The sequence below is a fragment of the Rhinatrema bivittatum genome, chromosome 1 (assembly GCF_901001135.1).
Source record: "Rhinatrema bivittatum chromosome 1, aRhiBiv1.1, whole genome shotgun sequence".
In the NCBI taxonomy this organism is placed as follows: Eukaryota; Metazoa; Chordata; class Amphibia; order Gymnophiona; family Rhinatrematidae; genus Rhinatrema; species Rhinatrema bivittatum.
In genome coordinates this window covers 509,626,215-509,652,543 of record NC_042615.1, presented here as the reverse complement: position 1 = coordinate 509,652,543, position 26,329 = coordinate 509,626,215, and the positions used below count along the sequence as shown (strand labels likewise).

The 26,329-nt window shown below is 47.1% G+C and overlaps 1 protein-coding gene across 7 annotated transcripts in view; it reads right to left on the bottom strand.

Annotated features, from left to right (window-relative positions):
- Positions 1-26,329, bottom strand: part of MBD1 (methyl-CpG binding domain protein 1) — a 322,119-nt gene that overhangs the window by 253,287 nt on the left and 42,503 nt on the right. For all 7 annotated transcript variants that reach the window (XM_029611568.1, XM_029611550.1, XM_029611587.1 and 4 more), the window contains exons 2-4: positions 20,477-20,632; positions 20,019-20,130; positions 19,474-19,700 (exon numbers count right to left, since the gene is read on the bottom strand). In XM_029611568.1, the coding sequence (XP_029467428.1) occupies positions 19,474-19,700; positions 20,019-20,130; positions 20,477-20,589 (452 nt within the window). In that variant the 5' untranslated portion in view covers positions 20,590-20,632. The remainder of the gene's footprint in view (positions 1-19,473; positions 19,701-20,018; positions 20,131-20,476; positions 20,633-26,329) is intronic.

The window sequence follows — 26,329 nt, the reverse complement described above, 5'->3', positions numbered from 1 at the left end:
CCAGCAAGGGAATCAGAGGATACCCGTACAGAAGACCTTTGCCCCAATGACTAGCAAGGGCATCCGAAGCTGTTTTTGCAGTCTTTCCTGTACAGGGAGCAGAACAGAGTTACCTTCCTGTTCCAGGGAGATGAGAACAGATCTACATTTGGGCTCCCACAGAGGAAGAAGATCAAATTTGCTACCTCCTGGTTCAAGAATCACTCGTGGGGTCTGAAGGCATGACTCAGTTTGTCTGCCACCACATTCTCCGTACCTGCCAGACACCTTGCCCCGAGCACCATCACGTGGGTCAGGGCCCATGACCAAATTTGGAATACTTCCCGACACAGTTGGTATGATTCCAATACCTCCCTGCTTGTTGATATATCAGATTGCTACCTGGTTGCTGTTTGGATGAGGACAACTTCGCTGGACAGCTGATCTCTGAAAGTCCATAGTGCATACCCAATTGCCCGGAGTTCCAGGAAGTTGATCTGGCAACAGCTTTCCAGAGCAAACCAGAAGCCCTGGGTGCAGAGCCCCTTTACATGAGCTCCCCAGTCCAGGGTGGATGCATCTGTGGTTAGGGACAATTTGCGTAGGACAACTCCAGAAAAGAGACCTCCAACCAGGAACAGGGCAGGTGAGTACCTGCCACCAGGACAAAGAGTCCCAGAGAGATGGGGGTTACTGATGGAAGTCTGGATGCTCTGCTTGGTGCCACTGCGACCTCAGGGTCCATTGGGTTCTGCGCATGTGTAAACATGCCAAGGGAGTAACATGGACGGTTATGGCCATGTGGCCCAGCAACCTCAACATGTGCTGCACTGACATGCTGGCTCCTCTGGATCTCTGCCTCTAAGGACGCCAGAATAGTGGCCCGTGAACAAGGCAGGAAGGCTTTTGCTTGAGCTATGTCTAGCAGAGCTCCTATAAAGTCCAACTGAGGTTACTGATTGAGATGGGACTTCAGGTAGTTGATGTCAAACCCTAGTGACTCCAACACCCAAATGGTCAAACTCGGAGACCGAATGGCCCCTGCCTGAGATTTGCTCCTGACCAGCCAATCATCCAGATAGGGGACAACACACACTCCCAGCCTGCAGAGGTGCATTCCCACCACAGCCACGTGGGGCTGACACTAGCCCAAACAGCAACACACTGCACTAGAAGTGCTGTTTTCCCACCACAAATCAGAGATGCTTCCTGTGATTTGGGAAGATCTCAACATGGGTGTATGCATCCTTTAAATTGAGGGAGCAAAGCCAGTCTCCACTTTGTAGAAGGGGGATCAAGGTGCCCAGAGAAACCATCTTCTTTTAGAAATTTGTTCAAGGCCCTTAGGTCTAGGATGGGATGGAGGTCTCCTGTTCTCTCTGGAATCAGGCAATACCTGCAAAAGCAAGTTTGCTTACCATAAACTGTGTTTCCGAAGATAGCAGGATGAATTAGCCATGCTGTCATGGGAACTGTCAATCAGGCCCGGGAGGCAGAGTTTCCAAAGCAATGTCAGAGCTTTGCTCTGAGGCTGCGCGAGGTTTCCCGTGCTCGGATCAACTCTCCTCAGTCTGTGATAAAGCAAGCATGGTCGTATCATAACGAGGGTCGACTGTGCAGGGAGGTGGGTGGGTCAGCATGGCTAATTCATCCTATCTACAGAAACACCATTTACGGTAAGCAAACTTGCTTTTTCCCGTCGATAGCAGGGATGAATTAGCCATGCTGTCATGGGAGTCTGAAGCTCCCTAACACGCTGCACTGAATTGTGTCAGTCCATGTAGTGGGTGCGGCGTGTTGGCAATTATGTGCCAGTCGACCCTGCCGATGGCTTCTTCAAGGACTATAATAACATTCGTCCCAACTTGGCATCTTCCCCCGTCTGCTGGTCTAAGCAGTAATGGGAAGTGAATGTGTGAAGAGAGGCCCACGTGGCAGCTTTACAAATGTCCAGTGGTGGAACGTGTTTTAAGTGAGCCAATGAAGCTGCCACTGCCCTGGTTTGATAAGCGGTGGGAAGCGAAGGTAACATGGACTGACTTTTGTCATAGCAGAAGAGTATACATTGAGTAATCCAGCTACAGATAGTCCGCTTCGCCACTGGAAGCCCAGGAGCATTTGGATTGAAAGATACAAATAGTTGTGAAACTCTGTTAGGCGAGTGGGTTCGTTGTTTACAGTAAGCCAACGCTCTCTTGCAGTCCAATGTGTGCAGACGTTTCTCGTTCGTTCTGATGGGGTTTGGACAGAACGTAGGTAGTTCTATGGATTGGTTCAGATGAAATTTATTTATTTATTTATTTTCTACACCGACATTCCTGTAAAATATACAAATCATTATCGGTTTACAGTGTAACGTTAACAGTCGCTCGGAGGCAGTACAAGGAACATAGGTTACAGATAAAGAAAACGGTCCAAAACTACTTAAAACATAATGTAAAATAAAACATAATAAATAATAATATAACTCTTCTTGATATATCAAAAGATATAATGAACTATAATAGAAATGCAAAGCAGACCTCAAGTATCATCTCTGAAACAGCAGAGATGGTAGTTAAAGCAAATAGAGCAAAGAGAAGAAATTGATAGGTGGGCTAAGGAGTACGAATGTGAATATTAATTGGGAGGGTGCAGATACAGGAGCGAGAAATTAGGTGTCCATAAAGGCTTGGCTAAACGGCCATGTTTTCAGTCTCTTTTTGAAAGTGGCATGACAGGGTTCTTGTCTGAGGTCAGGAGGTAGTGCATTCCAATGATGAGGTCCTGCTGTCGATATGGCGCGTTTACTAAGGGAGGTTTTGGCTTGGGGGACATACAAAGTGTCTTTATAAGCACTCCTGATAGGTCTGGAGGTGTGCGATTTTAGTTGAGTGGATGTGTGAAGGGTAGTGAGGTCGTGGATAGCTTTATGAATGATGGTGAGAACCTTGAAGAGGATCCTGTATTTGATGGGTAGCCAGTGTAGGTTCTGAAGAGTAGGGGTAATGTGATCCCTTTTCTTGGTGTTGGTGAGAAGTCTGGCAGCGGAGTTTTGAACCATCTGAAGGGGTTTTAGGGTGTTGGCTGGTAGGCCAAGTAGTAGAGAATTGCAATAATCTAGTTTCAACAGGATTAGTGATTGAAGTACCAGTCTAAAATCATGGAAGTGAAGAAGCGGTTTAAGGTTTCTGAGGACTTGGAGTTTGAAGAAGCACTCCTTGGTGGTGGTGTTCACGAACTTCTTGAGGTTGAACTGGTTGTCCAGAGTGACGCCTAAGTCTCTGACGAAAGGAGAGTGTTTAAAGGATAAGTTGGCTGCTTGCGATAGAGAGGGGTTGGAGGCAGTGTCCTCTCTCGAGATAAGAATCTCCGTCTTGTTGGTATTCAAAACCAGATTGAGGGTGGAGAGTAGGTGGTTAATTGATTGGAGACAGTAGTTCCAGTAGTTTAAGGTTTTTTGTAAGGATTCTGTGATTGGAATGAGCATTTGTACGTCATCTGCGTACAAATAGTGAGATAGGTTTAGCTTTGAAAGGAGATGGCAGAGCGGGAGAAGGTAAATATTGAAGAGGGTGGGTGATAGGGAGGATCCCTGTGGAACGCCTAGGTTAGAGAAGACAGCGGGGGATTCTTTATTGTTGATCCTAACTTTAAAGCGCCTGTTGGACAAAAAGGATCTGAACCAGCTGAGTGCAGCTCCCTTGATGCCAATGTCTGTTAATTGATCTAGGAGAGTTGCATGATTCACCGTATCGAAGGCGGCGGAAAAATCGAGAAGGGCAAGTAGGTAAGTTTGACCTTTTTCCATGTTAGTTAGGATGTTGTCTGCGAGTGAAATAAGAAGGGTTTCTGTGCTTAACGCCTTCCGAAATCCATGTTGAGAGGGAGACAGAATGTGATGTTCCTCCAGGTAATCCGATAACTGTTTGTTAACTATTTTTTCCATAATTTTGGCAATCATGGGCAGGTTGGCTATTGGGCGGAAGTTGGAAGGGTCCATAGGAGACAAGTTGGGCTTTTTTTAAGATGGGTTTAAGGATGGCGATCTTAAGTTGGTCGGGCACAAGTCCTTGGGCTAAGGAGAGGTTGATAATTTCAGAGATTGGCTTTGAAATGGTGTTTGGGATGCTAAGGAGTAGGTTTGTCTGTGTCGGATTGGCAGGGTGCAGCGCTGGTTTCAGTTTTTTGATGATATTTTCAATTTCAATCGATGAGGTTGGTTCGAAGGCATCAAGTAATGGTTTCTGTTGAGTCAGGGAGATGAAGATGAGAGTTGAGGGAGGTGTAGTAGGGAAGATGAGTGTGGAGGTTAAGTTGGAGATTTTTTTCTCAAAGTAAATCGAGAGTTCTGTGGCTTTGTCTAGTGCTAGGTCATCAGGAATGGTGGGTGGTGCAGGTTTAGTGAGTGCTGAGACGTACGCGAATAAGGCTTTAGAGTCGAAAATGAAATGGTGAATTTTCTTAGCGAAGAAGTCTTTCTTCAATCTGAGGATGGTGGTTCTGTAAGCGTTAAGAAGCGACTTGAAGGCGGCTAAAGAGGTAGCGGACGGTTTTTTCCTCCAGCTGTGTTCTTTCCTCCTAAGGTCTTGCTTAAGGGCTTTTAGTTCTGGGGTGAACCATGGTTTTCTGTTATGTGAAGAGTGGTGTAGGAAGGACACGTTTGCTCTGCAACTTTTGTTGTAAGCTTAATCCATGAGGTGATGGCAGAGTCTGCGTCTGAGAGGTCGAGGTGGGATAGTTCATTAGTGAGATAGGAGTTGAGGAGGTCCGAGGGGGCATGGTTTTCTAAATTGTATTGTGGTTTTAAGGAAGGAGAGGAGAGGATGGTCCTTGACCTCGAGCTTGGTGAAGATGATCCGGTGGTCAGACCATGGGACTGGTGAGCTTTTGGGATTGGAAGTGAGAGAGATACCATGGTTGATGAAAATGAGGTCTAACGTATGTCCGGCAGTGTGAGTGGGGCTGTTGACAATTTGAGAAAAGCCTAGATGATTGAGCGAGGAGAGTAGATTTTCGCAATTATGTGATAGAGGTAAGGTGTCAACATGCAGATTAAAGTCGCCTAAGATAATAGCTGGTTTGGTTGCGTTGTGTTTTGCTATGAGTTCTATGACGGGAGATGGGTTGGATTCAAGGGTTCCGGGAGGGGCATAGATTAAACAGATTTGAAGGTGGTTTGATTTGAAGAAGGCAGCTTCTATGTTGTATTAGTAGTTGGAGGATTGAAGGGTGAGGCCTAAGCCTTTTTTTGCTGCTAAGAGGAGGTCTCCTCCTCTTTTCTTAGGTCTGGGTATGGAGAAGAAGTCGTAGAGATGTGTATGAAGCTGATTAGTGATCACTGTTTCTGTGGATTTCAGCCATGTTTCCGTTATGGCACAGATGTCTGGGCTGGCTTCTGAAAGGTAGTCATTGAGAATGTCTGTTTTTTTGGTGAGAGATTGGGCATTGAAGAGTGAGAGAGTGAAGAGTGAGAGACCAAGCATCTGTGTGAGTGGAGAGATCATAATTGGTATTAATCTCTGGTGACCAATGAGGTGAGGGGAGGTGGAATTGAAGTTGATTTTATCGGCTCTTGGGTGGTATTTGATCACTGGTATGGTGAATGTTCCCATATGTGAGGGAATGAGGTGCGGGCCTCTTGAGAGGGCGTCGCGATGTAGGGCCTCTGAGACAGGAGAAATACAGTACTTTGCTGGAGAGGAGCAGGCGAATAGTGTACTGTTGCTATGAGGGCGGGTAACCCAGTACCATAGAACAGGGATGCAAGAGAAAGGGATTAGGGGTCGCACAAAGGGGCGGGCCCCTTTGTCGCGCGGCGCCCAAAGGGTTAGAAGATTTAAAGTGCCTCTGGGGCTTCGGCTGATTGGTTGTCTGTCGCGCAGCGGTAGCTCCGATTGGCCGGTCCCTGGGGGCTGGCTGGAAGGCGGGATTCCCGGACGGCAAGGCGGCGCTGTAGGCCTCGCGGTCGGCGGCGGACCCAACATGGGTAAGTGAGGAATTTAATGGCCTTTCCCCGATGGGTCTGTGGCGCCGATCGCGCAGGCCCTCCCACGTGTAGAACGCTGCAAAGAAGAGATAAATAAAGAGATAAATTGGGATACCACCTTCGGCAGAAAGGTGGGATGGGTTCGAAGGAGTACTTTATTGTGGTAGAACTGTAGATATGGGGTATACTGTACCAAGGCTTGTAACTCTCTAACTCGGCAAGCTGATGTGACCGCAACTAAAAGAACTACTTTCCAAGTTAAGTATTTGAGATGCACTGCTTCCATTGGTTCAAATGGGGGTAGCATCAATTGTTTGAGGACCAGGTTGAGGTTCCATGGTACGGGGGGGGGTTGTGCCTGGAGGGCAAAGGTGAGTGAGCCCCCGGAGGAATCGCGAAACCATCAGATGATGGGAGATCGGTTGTCCTTCATAGAGCCGGTGGAAGGCAGCTATGGCACTAAGGTGGACCCAGACGGAAGCCGTGGCAAGGCCTGTTACGTACAATGTATGTAGATATGTCAGGAGTATGTCCGGGGTGCATGTGAGCGGGTCTGTTCCCTTTGATGTGCACCATGCCGCATACCGTCTCCATTTGAGCTGATAGTTGCGACTCTTGGATGGCTTTCTAGAAGCCAAAATTATGTTCTGTACAGAAACTGAAAATCCCTGTTCAGTGAGGAGCCGCTTAACCTCCATGCCAACAGATGTAAGGAGGCGTAAAGAGGGTGCAGGAGAGAGCCTTCCTCTTGTGACAGGAGGTCTTCTTGATTCAGTAATCTAAAGGGCTCCGCTGTCGAAAGCCGGAGGAGGTGTGTGTACCACGGTTGATGTGGCCACGCTGGTGCCACTAGGATTAATTGTGCGCCGTCTTGCATGCACTTTTGTAGCGTTTTGGTAATGAGAGGAATGGGGGGAAACGCATACATTAGGGTTTCCACCCATGGAATCAGAAAGGGATCCTGGGCAGTCCGGAATGGACTTGGCCAGACCGAGCAGAAACGAGTTGTCTTTCGGTTGAATTCCGTGGCGAAGCGATCTATCGTCTGTGCTCCCCATCTCTGGAAGATCTCTTCTGCTATGATTGGGTTGAGAGACCACTTGTGGGGGTGAAATACCCTGCTCAAATTGTCTGCTCTGGTGTTTTAGATGCCTAGTAGGTAGGTAGCTTGCAACTGAATTGAGTGTCGGCTGACCCAGAGCAGAATGGTGAGGGCTTCCCTGCAGAGGGACCCATGAGCCCGAGCCGCCTTGTTTGTTGATGTAAAACATGGCTACCTGGTTGTCCGTGTAGACCATTACCTGATGCCCCCGAAGGTGGGAGACAAAGGTCCGTAACGTATTGCTCGAAGTTCTAGGAGGTTGATTTGATACGACTGATCCTGGTGTGCCACAGGCCTTGTGTCTGCAGGTGGTTGAGATGTGCCCCCCAGCCTTTGCGAGAGGCATCCGTGGTGAGTACTGCATTGTGAGGTAACAGTAAGAATGGAGCGCCTTTGCTGAGCGTCCGTGCGCGTAGCCACCAGTCGAGTTTCCTGGGCATGGCAGGTGTTAGGGACACTGCCGTCATCAGGGGTTGGGAATGTTGTGTCCATTGGCGTTTGAGATCCCATTGGATGTGGCGCATGTGCAATCTGGTAGTGGCTACTGCAGGAATGGCCGCTGCCATGTGTCCCAGCACAGTGAGAATTTGAAGAGCCAAAGGCTTCGGTGTGTGGTGGAGGCGTCTGAAGAGTTGACGCATCGTGATGCTTCTGTCGTGTGGCAGGAAAACTCTGTGCTGTGTTGTGTTTAAGATGGCTCCTATGAACTGAATCCTTTGGGTAGGTTGCAGATTGGACTTTTGGTAGTTGATGTTGAGGCCCAACTGACTTAGGTAACAAATGGTATCGTGTAGGTTTTGTAGGAATGTCTGCGGGTTGGACGCTATCAGGAGCCAATCGTCCAGGTAAGGAAAAATTATAATTACCCGCTGACGGAGGAACACCACTGCCATGCACTTGGTGAATACCGTAGGTGCTGTCGAGAGACCGAAGGGAAGTACTTTGTATTGAAAGTGCTGGCCAGGAACTTGAAAGGATAGTTACTGAGAGGAGGAAGGATGCATTGGAATATGAGTGTACGCATCCTTGAGATCTATAGAACACCTCCAAGCTGTGGATAGAATCAGGGGCAGTATGAATTTGAGGGATATCATCTTGAACTTTTCCTTGACAATGAATTTGTTGAGGTCTTGGAGGTCCAAGATGGGACGCAGATCCCCAGACTTCTTTGGACTGACGAAGTATAAGAACATAAGAACATAAGAAAATGCCATACTGGGTCAGACCAAGGGTCCATCAAGCCCAGCATCCTGTTTCCAACAGTGGCCAATCCAGGCCATAAAAACCTGGCAAGTACCCAAAAACTAAGTCTATTCCATGTAACCATTGCTAATGGCAGTGGCTATTCTCTAAGTGAACTTAATAGCAGGTAATGGACTTCTCCTCCAAGAACTTATCCAATCCTTTTTTAAACACAGCTATACTAACTGCACGAACTACATTCTCTGGCAACAAATTCCAGAGTTTAATTGTGCGTTGAGTAAAAAAGAATTTTCTCCGATTAGTTTTAAATGTGCCCCATGCTAACTTCATGGAGTGTCCTCTAGTCTTTCTACTATCCGAAAGAGTAAATAACCGATTCACATCTACCCGTTCTAGACCTCTCATGATTTTAAACACCTCTATCATATCCCCCCCTCAGTCGTCTCTTCTCCAAGCTGAAAAGTCCTAACCTCTTTAGTCTTTCCTCATAGGGGAGTTGTTCCATTCCCCTTATCATTTTGGTAGCCCTTCTCTGTACCTTCTCCATCGCAATTATATCTTTTTTGAGATGCGGCGACCAGAATTGTACACAGTATTCAAGGTGCGGTCTCACCATGGAGCGATACAGAGGCATTATGACATTTTCCGTTTTATTCATCATTCCTTTTCTAATAATTCCCAACATTCTGTTTGCTTTTTTGACTGCCGCAGCACACTGAACCGACGATTTCAATGTGTTATCCACTATGACACCTAGATCTCTTTCTTGGGTTGTAGCACCTAATATGGAACCCAACATCGTGTAATTATAGCATGGGTTATTTTTCCCTATATGCATCACCTTGCACTTATCCACATTAAATTTCATCTGCCATTTGGATGCCCAATTTTCCAGTCTCACAAGGTCTTCCTGCAATTTATCACAATCTGCTTGTGATTTAACTACTCTGAACAATTTTGTGTCATCTGCAAATTTGATTATCTCACTCGTCATATTTCTTTCCAGATCATTTATAAATATATTGAACAGTAAGGGTCCCAATACAGATCCCTGAGGCACTCCACTGTCCACTCCCTTCCACTGAGAAAATTGCCCATTTAATCCTACTCTCTGTTTCCTGTCTTTTAGCCAGTTTGCAATCCACGAAAGGACATCGCCACCTATCCCATGACTTTTTACTTTTCCTAGAAGCCTCTCATGAGGAACTTTGTCAAACGCCTTCTGAAAATCCAAGTATACTATATCTACCGGTTCACCTTTATCCACATGTTTATTAACTCCTTCAAAAAAGTGAAGCAGATTTGTGAGGCAAGACTTGCCCTGGGTAAAGCCATGCTGACTTTGTTCCATTAAACCATGTCTTTCTATATGTTCTGTGATTTTGATGTTTAGAACACTTTCCACTATTTTTCCTGGCACTGAAGTCAGGCTAACCGGTCTGTAGTTTCCCGGATCGCCCCTGGAGCCCTTTTTAAATATTGGGGTTACATTTGCTATCCTCCAGTCTTCAGGTACAATGGATGATTTTAATGATAAGTTACAAATTTTTACTAATAGGTCTGAAATTTCATTTTTTAGTTCCTTCAGAACTCTGGGGTGTATACCATCCGGTCCAGGTGATTTACTACTCTTCATTTTGTCAATCAGGCCTACCACATCTTCTAGGTTCACCGTGATTTGATTCAGTCCATCTGAATCATTAACCATGAAAACCTTCTCCATTACGGGTACCTCCCCAACATCCTCTTCAGTAAACACCGAAGCAAAGAAATCATTTAATCTTTCCGCGATGGCCTTATCTTCTCTAAGTGCCCCTTTAACCCCTCGATCATCTAACGGTCCAACTGACTCCCTCACAGGCTTTCTGCTTCGGATATATTTAAAAAAGTTTTTACTGTGAGTTTTTGCCTCTACAGCCAACTTCTTTTCAAATTCTCTCTTAGCCTGTTTTATCAATGGGGGAGTAGAACCCCGTGCCATGGTTGGATGGAAGGAGGCGTTGAATCGCTTGCTGATGAAGTAAGGCAGACCCTTCCTTTTGCAACTGCACAAGGTTGGATCTGGGCCCCTTAGATGTAAGGTGGGGAAGAGACGGCGAGCTTAGGAAAGGGATTCGATATCCGGAATGGACAATGTCCAGCACCCACTGATCACTGTAAACCGGCATGATGTGCTTCACGAATGTCAGTGAATGAAAGTTAATAAATAAATTTAAAAAAAAAATAAAAAATAAATAGTCTCCCAATGCTGAAGGTGAGCTGTTATACCTCCTGCCAGTACCTGGGGTGATGGTGGAGCGAAGTCTAAAAAGATGGCTTGGACTTCACTGCGGTAGCGGGTTGTTGTATTGCTGGACACTGAGGTCATTGATGGGCTCTGCGCTTTTGAGGTGCTTGTTTGCGCTGCCGTGGAGGAGGCTGATACGGTGGCGTCCAATAGAAGGTATACAAACGGTACGGGCGTCGCTGAAAGGATTGTCTTCTGTTCGGGGTATAGTAGCCCCTTGATGCTGGGTAGGATTGTGAAGTGGTGAGAGATTGTACCGCTACTGACTGTTCTTTTAGTTGCGCGATTGTCTCCTGGAATTGTGAACCGAAGAGATTGTCTCCTCTGCAGGGAAAATTGGCCAGTTTGTCGTGGACATCTGGTCTGATGGAGCTAGCGCGAAGCCATGCGACTCTGCGCACCGCCGCCGAAACCCTGGAGGCGGCCTCAAAGCCCTCGTACATGGTACGCAGTAAATGCTGTATGGCTTCTTCGACATCTTGCATCAAGATGGGATCTGCAGGCGTCAGAGTCTGCGATTCTGAACCTTGTTTAAGGCGCTGTACACATTCATATATATACACTGAATGATAAAGAATTGATGATGGCCTATCCGGGTAGCTAACATTGAGGCTTGAAAGCTTCTCTTCGCAAAATCGTCTAAAGATTTCAAGTCCCGACCCAAGGGAGTGGACGAGTGAATCTTTGATTTTTTAGCCCGCGCCATAGCAGATTCCACCACCACGGACGTGTGGGGCAGTTGAGTAGGCGTGTAGTAGGATGACTTTTGCATCTTAAACTTAAGGTCTGTTTTCCGAGAGACTGCCAGTAGCGTGAAAGGTGACTCCCATAAACGTTCGAGAACCAAATCTAGAACCTTTTGTGCTGGTAACGCTGTGAGTTCTGTGGGAAGGTCGAAGATTTTGAGCAATCCTAGGATGTCCGGTATCTTTTGTATATCTCGATTGAGTACCTCTCTCATTATTTCCAAGAATTTTAGATAAGCAAGGTCCTCGAGCAGAGATTACGATTCAAGCAGGTTGCTCTTCTGGCTCCGAGGGATATCCCGTCTACGAGTCAGGAGCTGTAGTGTGACCCGTAGGTGACGTGGGATGGGAAGGAAAGTCCTGAGGTGTCGGTACTGTGATGGGGATGGGAACATTAACCGGAGTCGGTGGTGAAGGCGCTTGTGAGGCCTGCACCGATCGTTGCGGAGACGACGGTGTTGTACTTGGAGAACAGACCGGCAACTTGTAGGTGGCTTGCATGATTTCAAAAAACCACGCCAGAGCGGTAGATAAAGTAGAAAACGCCTCCTGTGTCTGAGGAGGCATGACCGGTCAGTGTGTCATGCGCCAGCGCGGCAATGCCACTAATAGTATATCAGAGTCCGGAGGGGAATCCAACGCCTTCCGTTTCTTTGAAAACAGTTCTTGTAAACCGTTTCCGCTAGAGCAGGTTTTTGAGATCGACGACATATCCGAGTAGACCTTGAGAGATGAGGAGGACGAGGAGGGAGAGCGAGGAGTCGGCACCGGAACTAGGTCTTTGCTGGAATCCGGCGAGAAATCCAAGGCCCGATATTCCTCTCCATGGGAAGTGTGATGTCTCTTCCGAGGTTATGTGGCAATAGAATGTTGATCCCTAGCCTTTTTCCTCGTCTTAATGGCCACAGAAGGTACTTGTGGCTGTGGTGTTGCAGACGCAATGGAGTGTGTTGTTACCTGCACCGATTGCATCGTGGTCTTTGAAGCCGGTTCAGTAAGCTTGTTTGTGCGTCGATGCGGTGAGATGCATCGATGCAGTTGGCGTCGACTCACGGCACGATTTTGGCTCTTCCAGCGCCATTGACGTGTGTGCCGGTGGACACGATGGTACAGACGGCGCCGTCTGTGGTGCGTCGATCGAGGGGGTAGACACGGCCAGCGCCGTGGCCTCTGAGCCCCGGGCTCAATTGATGGCCGCTTCGTCGACATGGACTCCCCCCTTCAACTCCTTACTCAGTCCCAAGTAGAGTCCCTGCCTCTAGATGTCTCTGGACACATGGCCTGTCTGGGACGGCCTCCAGGCCTGGAAGTAGAAGGCTCAACAGAGGCCGCTCGACGATGCTGGGGAGGTGCCATTGAGGCCGGTCCCGGCGATGATCGCGCCTCGGAGGGGGGGGGGCTTACGAACCCCCCAGCCTAATTTTAGGGCCTCGATCTTGTCGGCTCTCTGCCGACACGCCCGTGGAGACATTTTACCACAGTGGGGGCAGATGGCTATCGGGTGGTCTGCGCCCAGACACCGTTAGCACCTGTCGTGTCCATTCGTCCGGGACATCACCTTACCACAGGTGCAGGGCTTAAAACCTGAGGGACAAGGGTCCTTTCTGTCCACCGTTTTTTGTTTTTTTTTTTTTGACAAAAGAACTGAGGCGGTCTGGAGCTCCGCGTGCGATCCCACGCGCGGATAAAACAGACTGAGGAGAGTTGATCCGAGTGCAGGAAACCACGCGCAACCTCCAAGCAAAGCTCTGACATCGCTTTGGCAGCTCCGCCTCCCAGGCCTGATTGACAGTTCCCATGACAGCATGGCTAATTCAGCCCTGCTATCGACGGGAAATAGAATCCTCACCATCTCAGCCTTAATGGAACAGGCTCAACCGCCCTGGCCATTAAATGGGTAGAAAGCTCAATGGACACAGAGGGCAATTTGGCAGGACACCCAATACATTTATAATTGGTTCCCTTGACAGACGATTAACAGAACTGGTCTGAGGTAATACTGGGCCATCGGTTCGCAAAGAACCATAGCCCCAGCATCTCGGGTACAGGCAACTGGCTTATGCTCCCTCCTATCCAGACAAAACCCCGTTCCAGGAGTTGACCGAGGCTCTAACTGGGGCTTGGGAGCTTTCTGCTGCCTGGAGCGGCTACGGAGCTCGCATGCTACTGACAAGAAAAAAGGAGCAGAGGATAGTACCTCCTCTGGTGATAGAAAGACTTCCTCTGCCCCTGCCTCACCATCCTCCTAGGTGAGGACAATGGGACGGGAGTGCCGGCGGAGAGTTGTTGGAGCATCTTATGATGGGCCACGACTTCTCTAATCCTATCTCTAAAGAGATTCTCCCCAGTACAAGGCACATCAACAACCCGTTCCTGAACCTCTGGATGAAGATCAGAAGCCCGCAGCCATACCATTCTGCAGGCGCTGATTCCCGCTGCAGAGGCCCTTGCTGCCATTTTGAAAAAACATTGTAGGTCGATCGGACCTTGCGTTTTCCGCACGCAAGGCCCTTTTGCAACTGAAGGAAGTCTTGCTGCTGCTGAGGTAGCTGCTCTGCTATCTCCTGCACCTGCTTCCAGAGGTCCAGTAAGTATTGACTCAAGTAGAGCTAGTAGGAGGCAATGTGGGCAATAGGCATGGCTGCCTGGAACACTTTCCTCCCAAGAGTGTCTAATGCCCAGTGGTCCTTCCCAGGGGCACCAAGGAATGGGTCCGAGCACGCTTGGCCCTCGAGGGCGGATTTGACAACCACTGACTGGTGGGGCTGCTGATGCTTATCGAATCCAGTAGCCTTCTGGACAAGGTATTTATTTTATTTATTTTTATTTAAAGGCTTTTATATACCGACGTTCATGTATTGGTACATATCACGTCGGTTTACATAGAACTAAGTTGGAAATTACATCGAACAGGAAGGAACAATTAATAGGGCTAACTTCGAAGAACTTGTAGATAAGATAAGAAAAACTTAAAAGTTGATATTAAATTAAATTACATATAACTTGTAACTTATAACAGAACTAATAGATAAGCTAAGAAAGACCTTAAAATTAAAAATAAATTATTACAGATAACTTATAACTTATTACAGATATCAGCTAACCAGTAAAAGTTTAGAGTTCTGATTTATGGCCTACCTAACAGTATAAAATCTAACTAATTAGGAGGATTTAAGGTTACAGCATGCGACATCTAGCGTCTTGGAGTATGGGTAGACCCCATCCGCCTCCCTGTTAACAGGAGGTACTGTGAGGGGGTGTTCCCATATTCTCAACAGCAGCTCCTTAAGGATATCGTGCACTGCGACTGCCACAATATCCTCAGGAGGATCCACAAACTGGAGAATCTCCAACATCTTGAGCCTGGCATCTTCCTCCATTAAGAACTGAAACAGAATGGCTTTCTGCCATTACCCACATAAAACCTGCAAAGGGTAAGTTTTCTGGCAGGGACTTCCTTCACTCTTCTGGAGGAGACAGTTCTGAGGGGAGACCCTCAGCGACCTCAGAGGAGGCTCCGCATTATTATCCCCCCAGGGGTCATAGGGACCCTCATCCTCACTGTAATCAACAGGAGATGGGGCACTGGGTGCTCAGCCTTCGTCCAGAAGCACAGTCACCGGCAAAACCGGGTGCAGACCCTGGCAAAGCTGGACAGGGGGAAACAGGCATCTCTGCCAGCCTAAGTGGAGCTTACTCCTCGGAGGAACCAGCAATGATCACCGCATCAGTCAGGGGAAGCATCTGTGCCCCGCTGGGCATTGATGGCCTACGGGGAACTGGCACCAGCTGGGCCAGTAACACACCGATGAGCACATTAAGCTGTTCCAGCAGCGGTTCCAAAGCCGATAGGACTGGCGTCTGTGCAGTCGATGCCACTGGACTGATGCCCTGCAGTATCTTGCGTCAGGATGATTTTCCTTCGGGGGGTCATTTGGGCGCACTGGCGGCAACCCTGGACATCATGCAAAGCACCCAGGCAGAGGCCACATGGCCCTTAGGCACCAGGGGGACAGATGAAAACCAGTTGTGGCCATGACAGAAGCAAAAGAGGGATGCAAAAATGACAATGATGGCAGCAGGCTACAATGACCGGCGGGCACAGAGGCACCGCCACCACAGGAGGGGGGGGGGGGAGGTGGGGAGATTGAAATGAAAGAAAACTTTCCTGAAACACTGAGAAACCTAGCTGTGGAGGCTATGAAAGGGAACAAGAGGGACAAGGAGCCAATAGAACGCAAAACCTGAAAGGGGAGGGGGTGTTTTCTGAGAGTTTCAGAGAAAAAGCCAAGAGATCACTCAAACCGTGATGCAACAGCTCCGTGGAAATAAACAAACTGAAGAGGGACCCCGCATGGACATGTGGTATAGAGCATGCTGAGAATGCTCAGTATGCCATGTCAAGTTCTGGAAACTTTGACGAAGTTTTCCATGCCGGTCTCTATCTGATGAAGTCACTCATGTGAGGACTACCATATCCTGCTTGTCCTCAGAGAACATTCCATTATCTCCTCACTTGTGAGCCTCATCAGTTGCTATTGTATCTACATCACCTTTCCAAGGCAGGTCTGGCAAACTCTTCGATTCAGGTGCATATTAGCACCATAGCGGCTTATCAGCAAGAGGATGGATCCCCAATCTCCATACAGCTGCTAATTGCCCGATTTAAGAAGGGCCTCCTGCTCTCACCACGCGAAAGCTGCAGTACCCTGGGATATTCACGACGTACTTACGGTACTTATGGAAACTCCATTCGAGCCACTAGACACAGCTAACCTCAAATTCCTGACGTGAAAAGTAGTCTTCTTTGTAGCAATTAAGTTCGCACGGAGTGGAAGTGAGCAACAAGCGTTAGTTCATTTTCCTCCACATTTACAATTTTACCACGAAAAGGTAGTCCTTCGCACGCACCCACCCAAAATTCTTGCCAAAAGTAGTATCAGCTTTCCACATAAACCAGGCCATCATTCTTCCAACTTCCTTCCCGAAACCACACAAGCAAGAATGGGAAAAATGCCTCCATACCCTTGATTGCAAGAGGATCTTAGCCTATTACAAACACAAAACACAAGGACATTGACGTTCTTCTCAACTATTCATTTCCTACAATCCAAATACTCTGGAAACTCCGGTAGCAAAAAGAACTCTGTCAAACTAGATTACATCTTGCATACAGCACTGTTATACTTCCAAGTCTCTTTCCTCGACTCTACTAGAAAAAACGCATCAGGTGTGTGTGCAACAGTGACCTCCATAAGTGTTTGTGTAATGTGCCCATTGAAGACATCTCTAAGGCAGCTACCTGGTCACTATTTCACAACTTCACATCGCACTACTGCCTGGACGAATTGGCAAACGCAGACAGTGCAGTTGGACAGGCAGTGTTGCATCAATTAGCACCAAAAGAGAATGCTATCCAGAGGAGTCTAGGTCGCAAAATAAAAAAAAAAAAACTAAACAAATAAATAAGCAATAGAAACCACAGAAAATCTTTTTGGCAGCAACCCTCAGCTAGGGACTCATCACTGAGCATGGCTAATTCAGCCTGCTTATCGACGGAAAAAAGCAAGTTTGTTTACTGTAAACTGTGTTTTCCATAGTTAGCAGGATGAATTAGCTATGTGTTCCCACCCTCTTCCCTGGACAGCATATTCATTACAACAAACATTCTTTGATTTGATATGAACTAAAGAGATTTCTGAACACTGATTCACGTGGGAAGAGCCACGAATGCCCATTAGAACTAAAAGCTCTACAAGCTTTGAGAGAGAGCTCCGCTTCATACCATTTGAAGTCTCCCAATGAGGATGGCTAATTCATCTTGCTATCTACGGAACATACTGCTTATGGAAAGCAAACTTGTTTTTCTTGTTGGCACATATGGGACAACATGATCTCTCAAATAAGCTGCTCTTAACTAGGCCATGGGTAGCTAATGAAGGGCCTTCAATGCAGGTAAAAAATGTTGTTTCTATTTTATATCCATTATTATATGCACTGCAGTATCTAAGAAGGATACTCTGTGTGCTGTCTCCAGTTCCTGTACATTAACTTTGGATAGATTGCTTTGATAAAAGTTAAATCACAATCTGCAAACCCAGTTTTTTTTTACAGATATTAGTTAGCTGCTACAACTCTGTACTTCCTTATAAAATTTAATGGAAATTCTTCAATTCTGCATTTGTATGCTAATTAGATTCCAAGTTTTATCACGGTAGCCACTTTCCATGTGTTACATTTCAAGGCAGGCCCTTCTTCTCACATTATGAAATCCCTGCTGAAACTGCCCTTCACTATTACTCTTCAGAATTCCCAATTTCCTTCAAGGACTTTGGCCTGCCTTTTGGTTTTAAAATTAGCCACAAAGTATCAAAACAATTTTAATAGTCCCATTACAAAGGACTTTCTTGCAGAATAAAACCAGTAGCCAAAGCTCATGATGTATCCTTTCCAAACTGTTTCTCATCAGACACCAGGTCAAGCACACTGAAACGATACCTGCTTATGACTCACCACAAGAAGGATGTATATATTTGGGTCAGCGGACCTCCCCATTGACTCCAAATCATTAGCAACTCTAAGAACTAGTCTCAATTCAAGTTTTTTGATATCTTTATTTCCACAACTGGCTTAGGTCAAACCACAGGCTTGGTGGCAGTAATGTATGCTGCCATGCAAATGACCTAGGTTCAATTCTGTCAAGTTTTAGGGAAACATCAGAACTACAAAGCCATACACGCAATGGGGCAAAAGCAGAACTGGATCAACATGTTTGAATGCTCTGGGGATGAGGTGACAAGCTTATGTATCAAGAGGGAAAAGGGGAATTGTATTCAGACATTCAATGCTGGGTCCTGACAGGACTGCTTCTACGGCCAAATCCAAAAGCAAAAGCATAATTTACACAATGCTGCTTGATCATCAAGAAGGTTGCTTGCCTCATAAAAACGTTGCTAGCAGTAATTTTTTGCATGGGTTTCACAGTAACTTTGTTTTGATTATAAATATCCAATGGGAGTACTGAGAGGAGATCACCACCTTGTTGGTGGCTGAAAAGAATCTATAAGTACTGCTTGGGGAAATTTTTAAAACAAAAATATTGGGGAGAAGTAAACCATTGGGGTATATTATTTAGGGTGTTTGTGTGTCTGTATTGAATAGCCAGTCAGAAAGGCAGGCAAAAACAGAAGTTTGAGTTTTGTATTTCCCAACCCACCCACCTATCCTTTAATTTATAAGCAGGTAACCTTTTTTTTTTTTTAGTGTGAAAAAGAAAAAAAAATGAATCAGCTTTTTAACTTAAATTCAGAAATTCCCCACACCTTACCAAGAATTTAATCATTCTTATAGGTCGCTACCAGATATATAGTGAATACACTAATACATTTAAAGGATCCTAATTGTATGCATTCCTACTCCCATTAATAAATAGTAACAAAAGATTGGTAATGGGCATCTTCATGAACAAAACTAGAACTAAACAAAATTTAAGCATATGATTACCTTCAAATTAATCCCCCAGTAGAATGCCCATTTGGTGCACAACACTAAAGGCTTCATCTTATACTATAAGATTACTTCTTGCCATTGTCTGTCCAACCTACACATTCCTCAAACATGAACTAAGTGCAAAACGAAAGCTTGGGGCACAGACATAAGCAAAGAGGTTTCACAAAAACTTCCTGGGATAGAAAATTTTGTGGGTTTCAGTTTTAATGGTATTCAGGGAGTAAATTAAAATTTGGCTACTGACTCACTAATTCAGCATGAATCTAAAATGTAGCTTCTACAATCTATCCAACAAAATAACATTTTCTTCTTACACCTATTCAGCCTTTACTTGCATGTGATTTTATACTATTAAATAAATAGAAAGGACTAGCCTCAAAAAGTGCATGTAAGAATTTGGCATGGAAAATGAGCAATTCATTCTTCAGCTATGGCACTGGTTTTAAACCAAATATATGCACACAACTGATGACTATTCAGCACAGATATCCTGAATTTCCTACAGTCAAATGAGGACCTCTTGTCCTATTCAGTCTGCTCGGATAACTCCTGCCAACAGTATCACTCCAGACCCTACTCGCTCTCACCACCTCCCCTCTACATCTGTCCCAAACAAGCATGATTCTTGTCACGGTTTTGTTTGCTAGCCCAGGCACCCTGCACCCTCTCAATAACTCACACCACCGTGTCTGTGTCAGGCAGTGGAGGTGGCGGCAGAGTCTCAGCCTCTGGCTGAAATGGCTCCAGCAGCAATGGAGGTGATGGCAGCAGCAGTGGTGGGGGTGGTGATGGTGGTGGCGGCGGCAGTGGTGGCGGCAGCTGCTTCTTCTTCTTCTTCTTCTTCTGTTTCAGTTTCATGGTACCATTCTCCACTGTGAATTTCCGCCTCTTGTGACCTTTACGAACCTGGAGGGCAAGGGACGAAATAAGGACTAACCAGAAAAGAATAATTCAAAATAGAGGAAAGGGGTCAGCTGCCCTTACCTACCACCATTACCCAATATCTAAAACCACCTCTTTACAACCCCAAGGGACAATGGCTACCATTTTCATATCTTATTTTATTTATGTTTCAGCTATGGTGATAAGGGAACTAAACAGCACAGAGACCTAGCTGCAGCTGCAACGCTCAGAGGGACTAAACAGGAAACAGCCTTGACTGCAGCAGCAACCCTCAGAGAATTAAAGAAAAAGAACCCTCAACTACAGCAGGTGGATTGGTACCTTCCCTGGCGGAAACAGCACTCCATTCTTGAAGTCAAACAGCGTCAGGTCCACATCACTTCCTAGAAACTTGGTCAGCTCAATCTTACTGCGAAAACGTTCCCCTGTCGGGCTGAGGTATACAAGAGAGAATGAGGGCAGAAAGAAAGGCAAGGATAGAAAAGCATTTATAATATATATGAAGAGAGAGAAAGGAATGGAGAAACAGAAAAGAAGATTGAAAAAGGCCACAGAATGAAAGAATGATGGGGGATGGGAGGAAAGTTTTGAAGAGAGAAGTAGTAAGGGATATAAAAAGAGAAGGGCAAGAAAGAGAAAAAACAGATTAAAGGGGAAAAAAATGGAAAAAAGTTAATAGCTACCCAAAAACCCTCCACCCAGTTTTCATGTCTCCAATCTTGGCTTCCTTTCACACAGTACAGTTCACCAGCATGCTCAATTCTCCCAAATTCTTGTACCTCTGGTAATAGGTGTCGGTCCGGCCGCACGTGGCCCCAGATTTGCGAAAGGCCTCCCGACGCTTCCAGCCAGGCCCCAGTAGGGGGCAGTCAGTCCAGTCTTCAGTCATCATAGTTCACACCATGAAGCCTGTCAGGCTCTGAGGAAGGGCTCCCCTGCAGAAAGAAATTGTCCAAGAATGAAGTGCCATCCACACTTTTAAAGATCAGGACTGTACCACAGGAAAGCTTGCAGGGAGGAATGAGGAAGGAGGATTAAAAGGGAAGCTTAAGCTAATTCAAGAGACCTAAAAGTTTAAATACAGCAAAATGTGGGCATATATTTATTCTAGGTATAATCGATGGGAATGTTTGCATTGATCATATTTTTAAGACTACAGAAACAGTATTTTAGTAATGTAGGATAGCAAATGTTGCTTTACCTGATGTAACAGGTGTTCTCACAGGACAGCAGGATGTTAGTCCTCACAAATGGGTGACAGAGGATGGAGCCCAACCACGGAAAAACTTCTGTCAAAGTTTCTGGAACTTTGACTGGCCCCTACTGGGCATGCCCAGCACGGCACCAACCCTGCAGCCAGCAGGGGTCCCCCTTCAGTCTTGTTTCAAAGCTACAGGCAGTGCCAAAAAAATAAAATAAGAAAACGAACCCAACACCGCGGGGCGGCGGGCGGGTTTCGTGAGGACTAACATCCTGCTGTCCTGTGAGAACACCTGTTACATCAGGTAAGCAACATTTGCTTTCTCACAGGACAAGCAGGATGGTTGTCCTCACAAATGGGTGAGTACCGAGCTGAGGATGTCCGAACGTGCACCAAAAGTACCCAATGGCGTGCAACAGGCACAACAACTGGGGTGGAATTTGGTAGAGGACATTCGCACCCCACCGGGTAGGCGGAAGGGTGTTGGTACGTCATGTTGGAAAAAGGTTACGCAAGACAGATTGGCCAAAGATGGAATCCTGTCTTCCAGCTTTGTCCAAACAGTAGTGGGCTGCAAATGTATGGAGAGAACTCCAGGTAGCAGCTCTGCAGATGTCAGGAAGCGGTACCAATCGAAGGTGAGCTACTGAAGTCGCCATGGCCCTCACAGAGTGTGCCTTAACACGGTCTTGAAAGGGAATGCCAGCTTGCTGATAGCAGAAAGAGATGCAGTCCGCCAACCAGGAGGAAAGAGCCTGCTTACCCACAGGTTGCCCTAACTTGTTAGGATGGAAAGAGACGAATAATTGAGTGCTCTTTCTGTGGGCAACTGTACGGTCTAGATAGAAAGCTAGAGCACGTTTACAGTCGAGGGTATGCAGAGTCTGTTCCCCGGAGTTGGAGTGGGGCCTGGGAAAGAAAATAGGTAGTATGATGGATTGATTAATATGAAACTCCGAAACTACCTTAGGTAAGAATTTAGGGTGAGTGCGGAGTACCGCCTGGTCCTGTAGGAGTTTAGTGTAAGGCGGGTAGGTAACTAGGGCCTGTAACTCACTAACCCTGCGAGCTGAAGTGATAGCCAAAAGGAAAATCACTTTCCATGTGAGATATTTAAGGTCACAGGAGTGAAGAGGTTCGAAGGGTGGTTTCATAAGGCGACCAAGAACCAGATTAAGGTCCCAAGATGGGGCCGGAGGACATAAAGATGGCTTCAAATGGAGTAAGCCTTTGAGAAAGCATGTTACAAGGGGTTGCACTGAAATAGGGACACCCTGGATACCTTTATGGAAGGCGGCTACCGCACAGACATGCATTCTAATGGAAGAGGTCTTTAGACCAGATTCTGACAAATGCCAAAGATAGTCCAAAAATTTAGGAATTGGACAGGAAAGGGGATCAAGGGACTGAGAAGTACACCATGATGTGTACCTTTTCCATTTATAGGAGTAAGATTTTCTTGTGGAAGGCTTTCGTGAAGCGATGAGGACACGAGAAACTGAATCAGATAGGTTAAGTGGTTGAAGGACTAACCTTTCAACATCCATGCCGTCAGGGACAAGGCTTGGAGATTGGGATGGAGGAGGCATCCGTCGTTTTGAGTGATCAGATGCGGGTCCTTTCCCAAGGGAATGTGCCTGCGGATGGAGAGATCCTGGAGTATGGGAAACAACACTTGGCGTGGCCAGTGAGGTGCGATCAGGATCATGGTTCCCTTGTCCTGACGTAGCTTCACAAGAGTCTTCGACAGAAGAGGAAGTGAAGGGAATGCATAAAGCAGACCGGTTGACCACGGGAGGGAGAATGCATCCCTGGGCCGAGAGTGCTGAGTCCGAATGAGAGCAATAATTGGCCACTTTGTGGTTCTGAGGGGACGCAAAGAGGTCTATGTGTGGATAACCCCATTGCTGGAAAAGAGAGGTCGCTACCAAGGGATTGAGTGACCACTCCTGTGGTTGGAAGACACGGCTGAGCCGGTCTGCCAAGACATTTTCTACCCCCGGCAAATAGGTGGCCCTGAGGTACATCAAACGGGAGAGGGCTTCTGCCCAAATCTGCACAGTTTCCTGACAGAGAAGGAAGGAGCCTGGTGCCTCCCTGCTTGTTGATGTACCACATGGCCACCTGATTGTCCGTCTGAATCAAGATTATGTGATTTGATAGGCAATCTTGAAAGGCCCGGAGAGCATATCGGATTGCCCGAAGCTCCAGGAAATTTATCTGGTGTTTGGCTTCCTCTAGAGACCAGAATCCTTGAGTTTGTAAATTGTTTACATGGGCTCCCCAGCCGACGTTGGAAGTGTCGGTGGTGAGAATTATTTGAGGATCTGGTGGATGAAAGGGCAAGCCTTGGAAGAGGTTGGATTGATTTGTCCACCAGGCAAGAGACAGACGGAGTGCATGGGTGATGCGAACAACGGTCGACAGAGACTGTGTGGCTTGTATCCATTGTGATTTCAGAGTCCACTGCATGACTCTCATGGCTAGACGGGTCATTGGAGTCACATAAACCGAAGAGGCCATGTGTCCCAACAGAATGAGGAATTGGCGAGCTGTTGCTGTGGGTTGAGACTGCAATTGGCAAGCTAGGGACACAAGGGTTTGGACACGTTGATGAGGAAGGAAGGCTTTTGCCTGTAAGGTGTCCAAGTCTGCTCCAATGAAGGTTTGAGATGGGAGAAAGTAGGATTTCTCGTAGTTGACAAGAAATCCCAGAGAAATTAGAGTTCGAATTGTCAGGGTCAGGGAGGACCGAGCGATTTGCTGGGTTGGGGCCCTGATCAACCAGTCGTCCAAGTAGGGGTATACATGGACGCCTTCCTTCCTGAGGAACGCTGCAACCACTACGAGACATTTGGTGAAAACTCGCGGTGCGGATGCTAGACCAAATGGGAGCACTCGGTATTGATAGTGGTTTTGGCCTACTAGAAATCGGAGGTATTTGCGATGAGACTGAGTTATCGCAATGTGGGTATAAGCGTCTTTGAGGTCTAGAGAGCAGAGCCAGTCCTCTCTTTGCAGTAGAGGGAGAAGCGAGCCCAGGGTTACCATCTTGAACTTTTCTCTGTGAAGGTACTTGTTGAGGGCCCGCAAGTCCAGGATTGGTCGAAGTCCTCCTGACTTTTTTGGGATCAGAAAGTACCTGGAATAGAACCCCAGTCCTTGTTGGGAAAGAGGAACGGGTTCTATAGCGTTGGACTGGAGGAGAAGAGATACTTCCTGCTCTAGAAGAACAGAGTGGTAGGTAAGTCTCCACGCTTGTAGAGGCGGAGAGTCCGCAGGAAGAGTTAGAAAGTTTAGATGGTAACCCTGTGCAATTATCGCTAGCACCCAATGATCTGTGGTGATGTGATGCCATTTTTCTGTAAAGTGGCTTAGTCAACCTCCTACTGGTATGTTTGGAAGAGGGATTAGGCATCTGCTCTCTAATTGAAAGTCAAAACCCCGACGCAGGACCTGGTTGCGGAGCTGGTGTGGGTTTTTGCTTTCGAGGTTGGCGAGGCTGAGGCTTTTGATACGGCCTCATTGACCTGGACTTGGTGTGTGGGGGATAATACTTCCGTGGACGGAAGAATGACTTTTTAGGTTCCTTCTTAAATGGTTGTTTAGAAGGGAAGTCAGAAGGAATCGATGAGAGCTGTTTAAGGGTCTCATGATGATCCTTTAATTCAGCAACTATTTGTTGAATTTGCTCACCAAACAAATTATCCCCTAAACAGGGCAGGTCGGAGAGCCTGTCCTGAACCTCTGAGCGAAGGTCAGAAGACTTAAGCCAAGCCCAGCGCCTTGCCGAGATGGCTGTAGCAGACAGTCTAGTGGAAGCATCGAAGATGTCATAAGATGTTCGTATCTCATGCTTTCTGGCTTCAAACCCTTTAAGGACGAGGGTTTGAAGCTGTTGTTGGAATTGTTCTGGTAAAGTATCTGAAAATTCTTGTATCTGCTTAAAAATGACCCTGTTATATTGGGTCATGTATAGCTGATAAGAAGCTATTTTAGAAATTACCATGGCCCTTGGTAAACTTTTCTGCCTATACTATCTAGGAACTTACTCTCCTTAGTAGGAGGTATGGATGAGTATGGCTTCATTCTTTTAGCTTTCTTTTGTGCTGACTCCACCACAACAGAGTGGTGGTCTAGCTGAGGTTTTTGAAAGCCAGGTGCTGACTGTACGAGGTAAGTAGAGTCCGCTTTTTTGTTTACTGGAGCAACAGATCCAGGAGTTTCCCCAATTCTTTTTTAGAAAGTCCAGAAAAACCTGATGAATTGGAATGGAAGTGATGACTTTTGGGGCATCCAAAAAATTGGAGTAATTCCATCATTTGGTGCCTGTCATCTTGCTCCGATTGAAGCTGAAAAGGGACCAATTCCGACATTTCCTTCACAAAATTTGTGAAAGAGAGGTCCTCGGGAGGAGAACGCTTTCTGCTTTCAGCAGGAGAGGGTGGTGAAGGTAAATCATCGGTATCCGTAGAAGAATTATCACCCCAGGTATCATAAGGATCAGGTTGTTGACCTGTAGGACCCGGGGGGGTTGGATACCTGAAGGACCCGGTTGAGGCTCCGAGAAACCCGAAGAAATCACCAGGGGCATCGAAAATACCCTTGGAGGCATCGGTGGAGGCATCGATGGAGCTGATGTACGTATCGCCCCGGAGGAATGTATCGGTGGCGAGGGACGACATGGCACCGATAGAACTACTCCCGAAGGAGGAATTCGATACGGTGTTTCTGTACCCGATGAAGTTGGCATCGGGGAGCGCGCTGGTGCTGTCGGTGACCCGGGTATTACCGGTGGAAGGGCGGTCACGAGCGCTTCCATCCGTGCGAGCAGCGGTGCCAGCGCTGCTGGAATCGGGTCGATGACTGGTTCCACTCTCGGTGGCGGAGTCGGTGCCGAAGGAGTCTGGAACCGTTGCATCGCCTTGTCGATGGCCTCCTGGACCAGCCGATCCAGTTCTTCCCGGAGACCTGGGGTAACAATACCCGGCTCCGCGGAAGAGGGAGGCTGAGGCTGAGCCGGAGGGACCACCGTCACGGGTGGAATCGCGGCTCCCAAACCCCGATGGGGTGAGGGTTGCCTCAATGTCTCAGAAACAGAAGTGGACGGTGCCGCTTCTGATCGAGACTTCTTCGGTGGCGGCTCGGACGGTACCGAGGTCGAAGACTTCGATTCCTCGATGGTCCGAGACTTGCGATGTCGATGACAATGCTTCTCCCTCCGATCTCCACGATTCTCGGGGGAAGGGACGGGGGTCGATGGCCGTGGAGACGTCGATGGCAGACGGTCACCGGGAGGTTGCCGATGGAGGTTGCCGATGGAAGAACTTCGACAGTGCCAGTTCCGAGGACATCGATGCGATGGACGGCGTCAGAGTGTGAGCATGGAAAAGGAGTCCATCTTCTCCATTCTGGCTTTGCGACTTTTTGG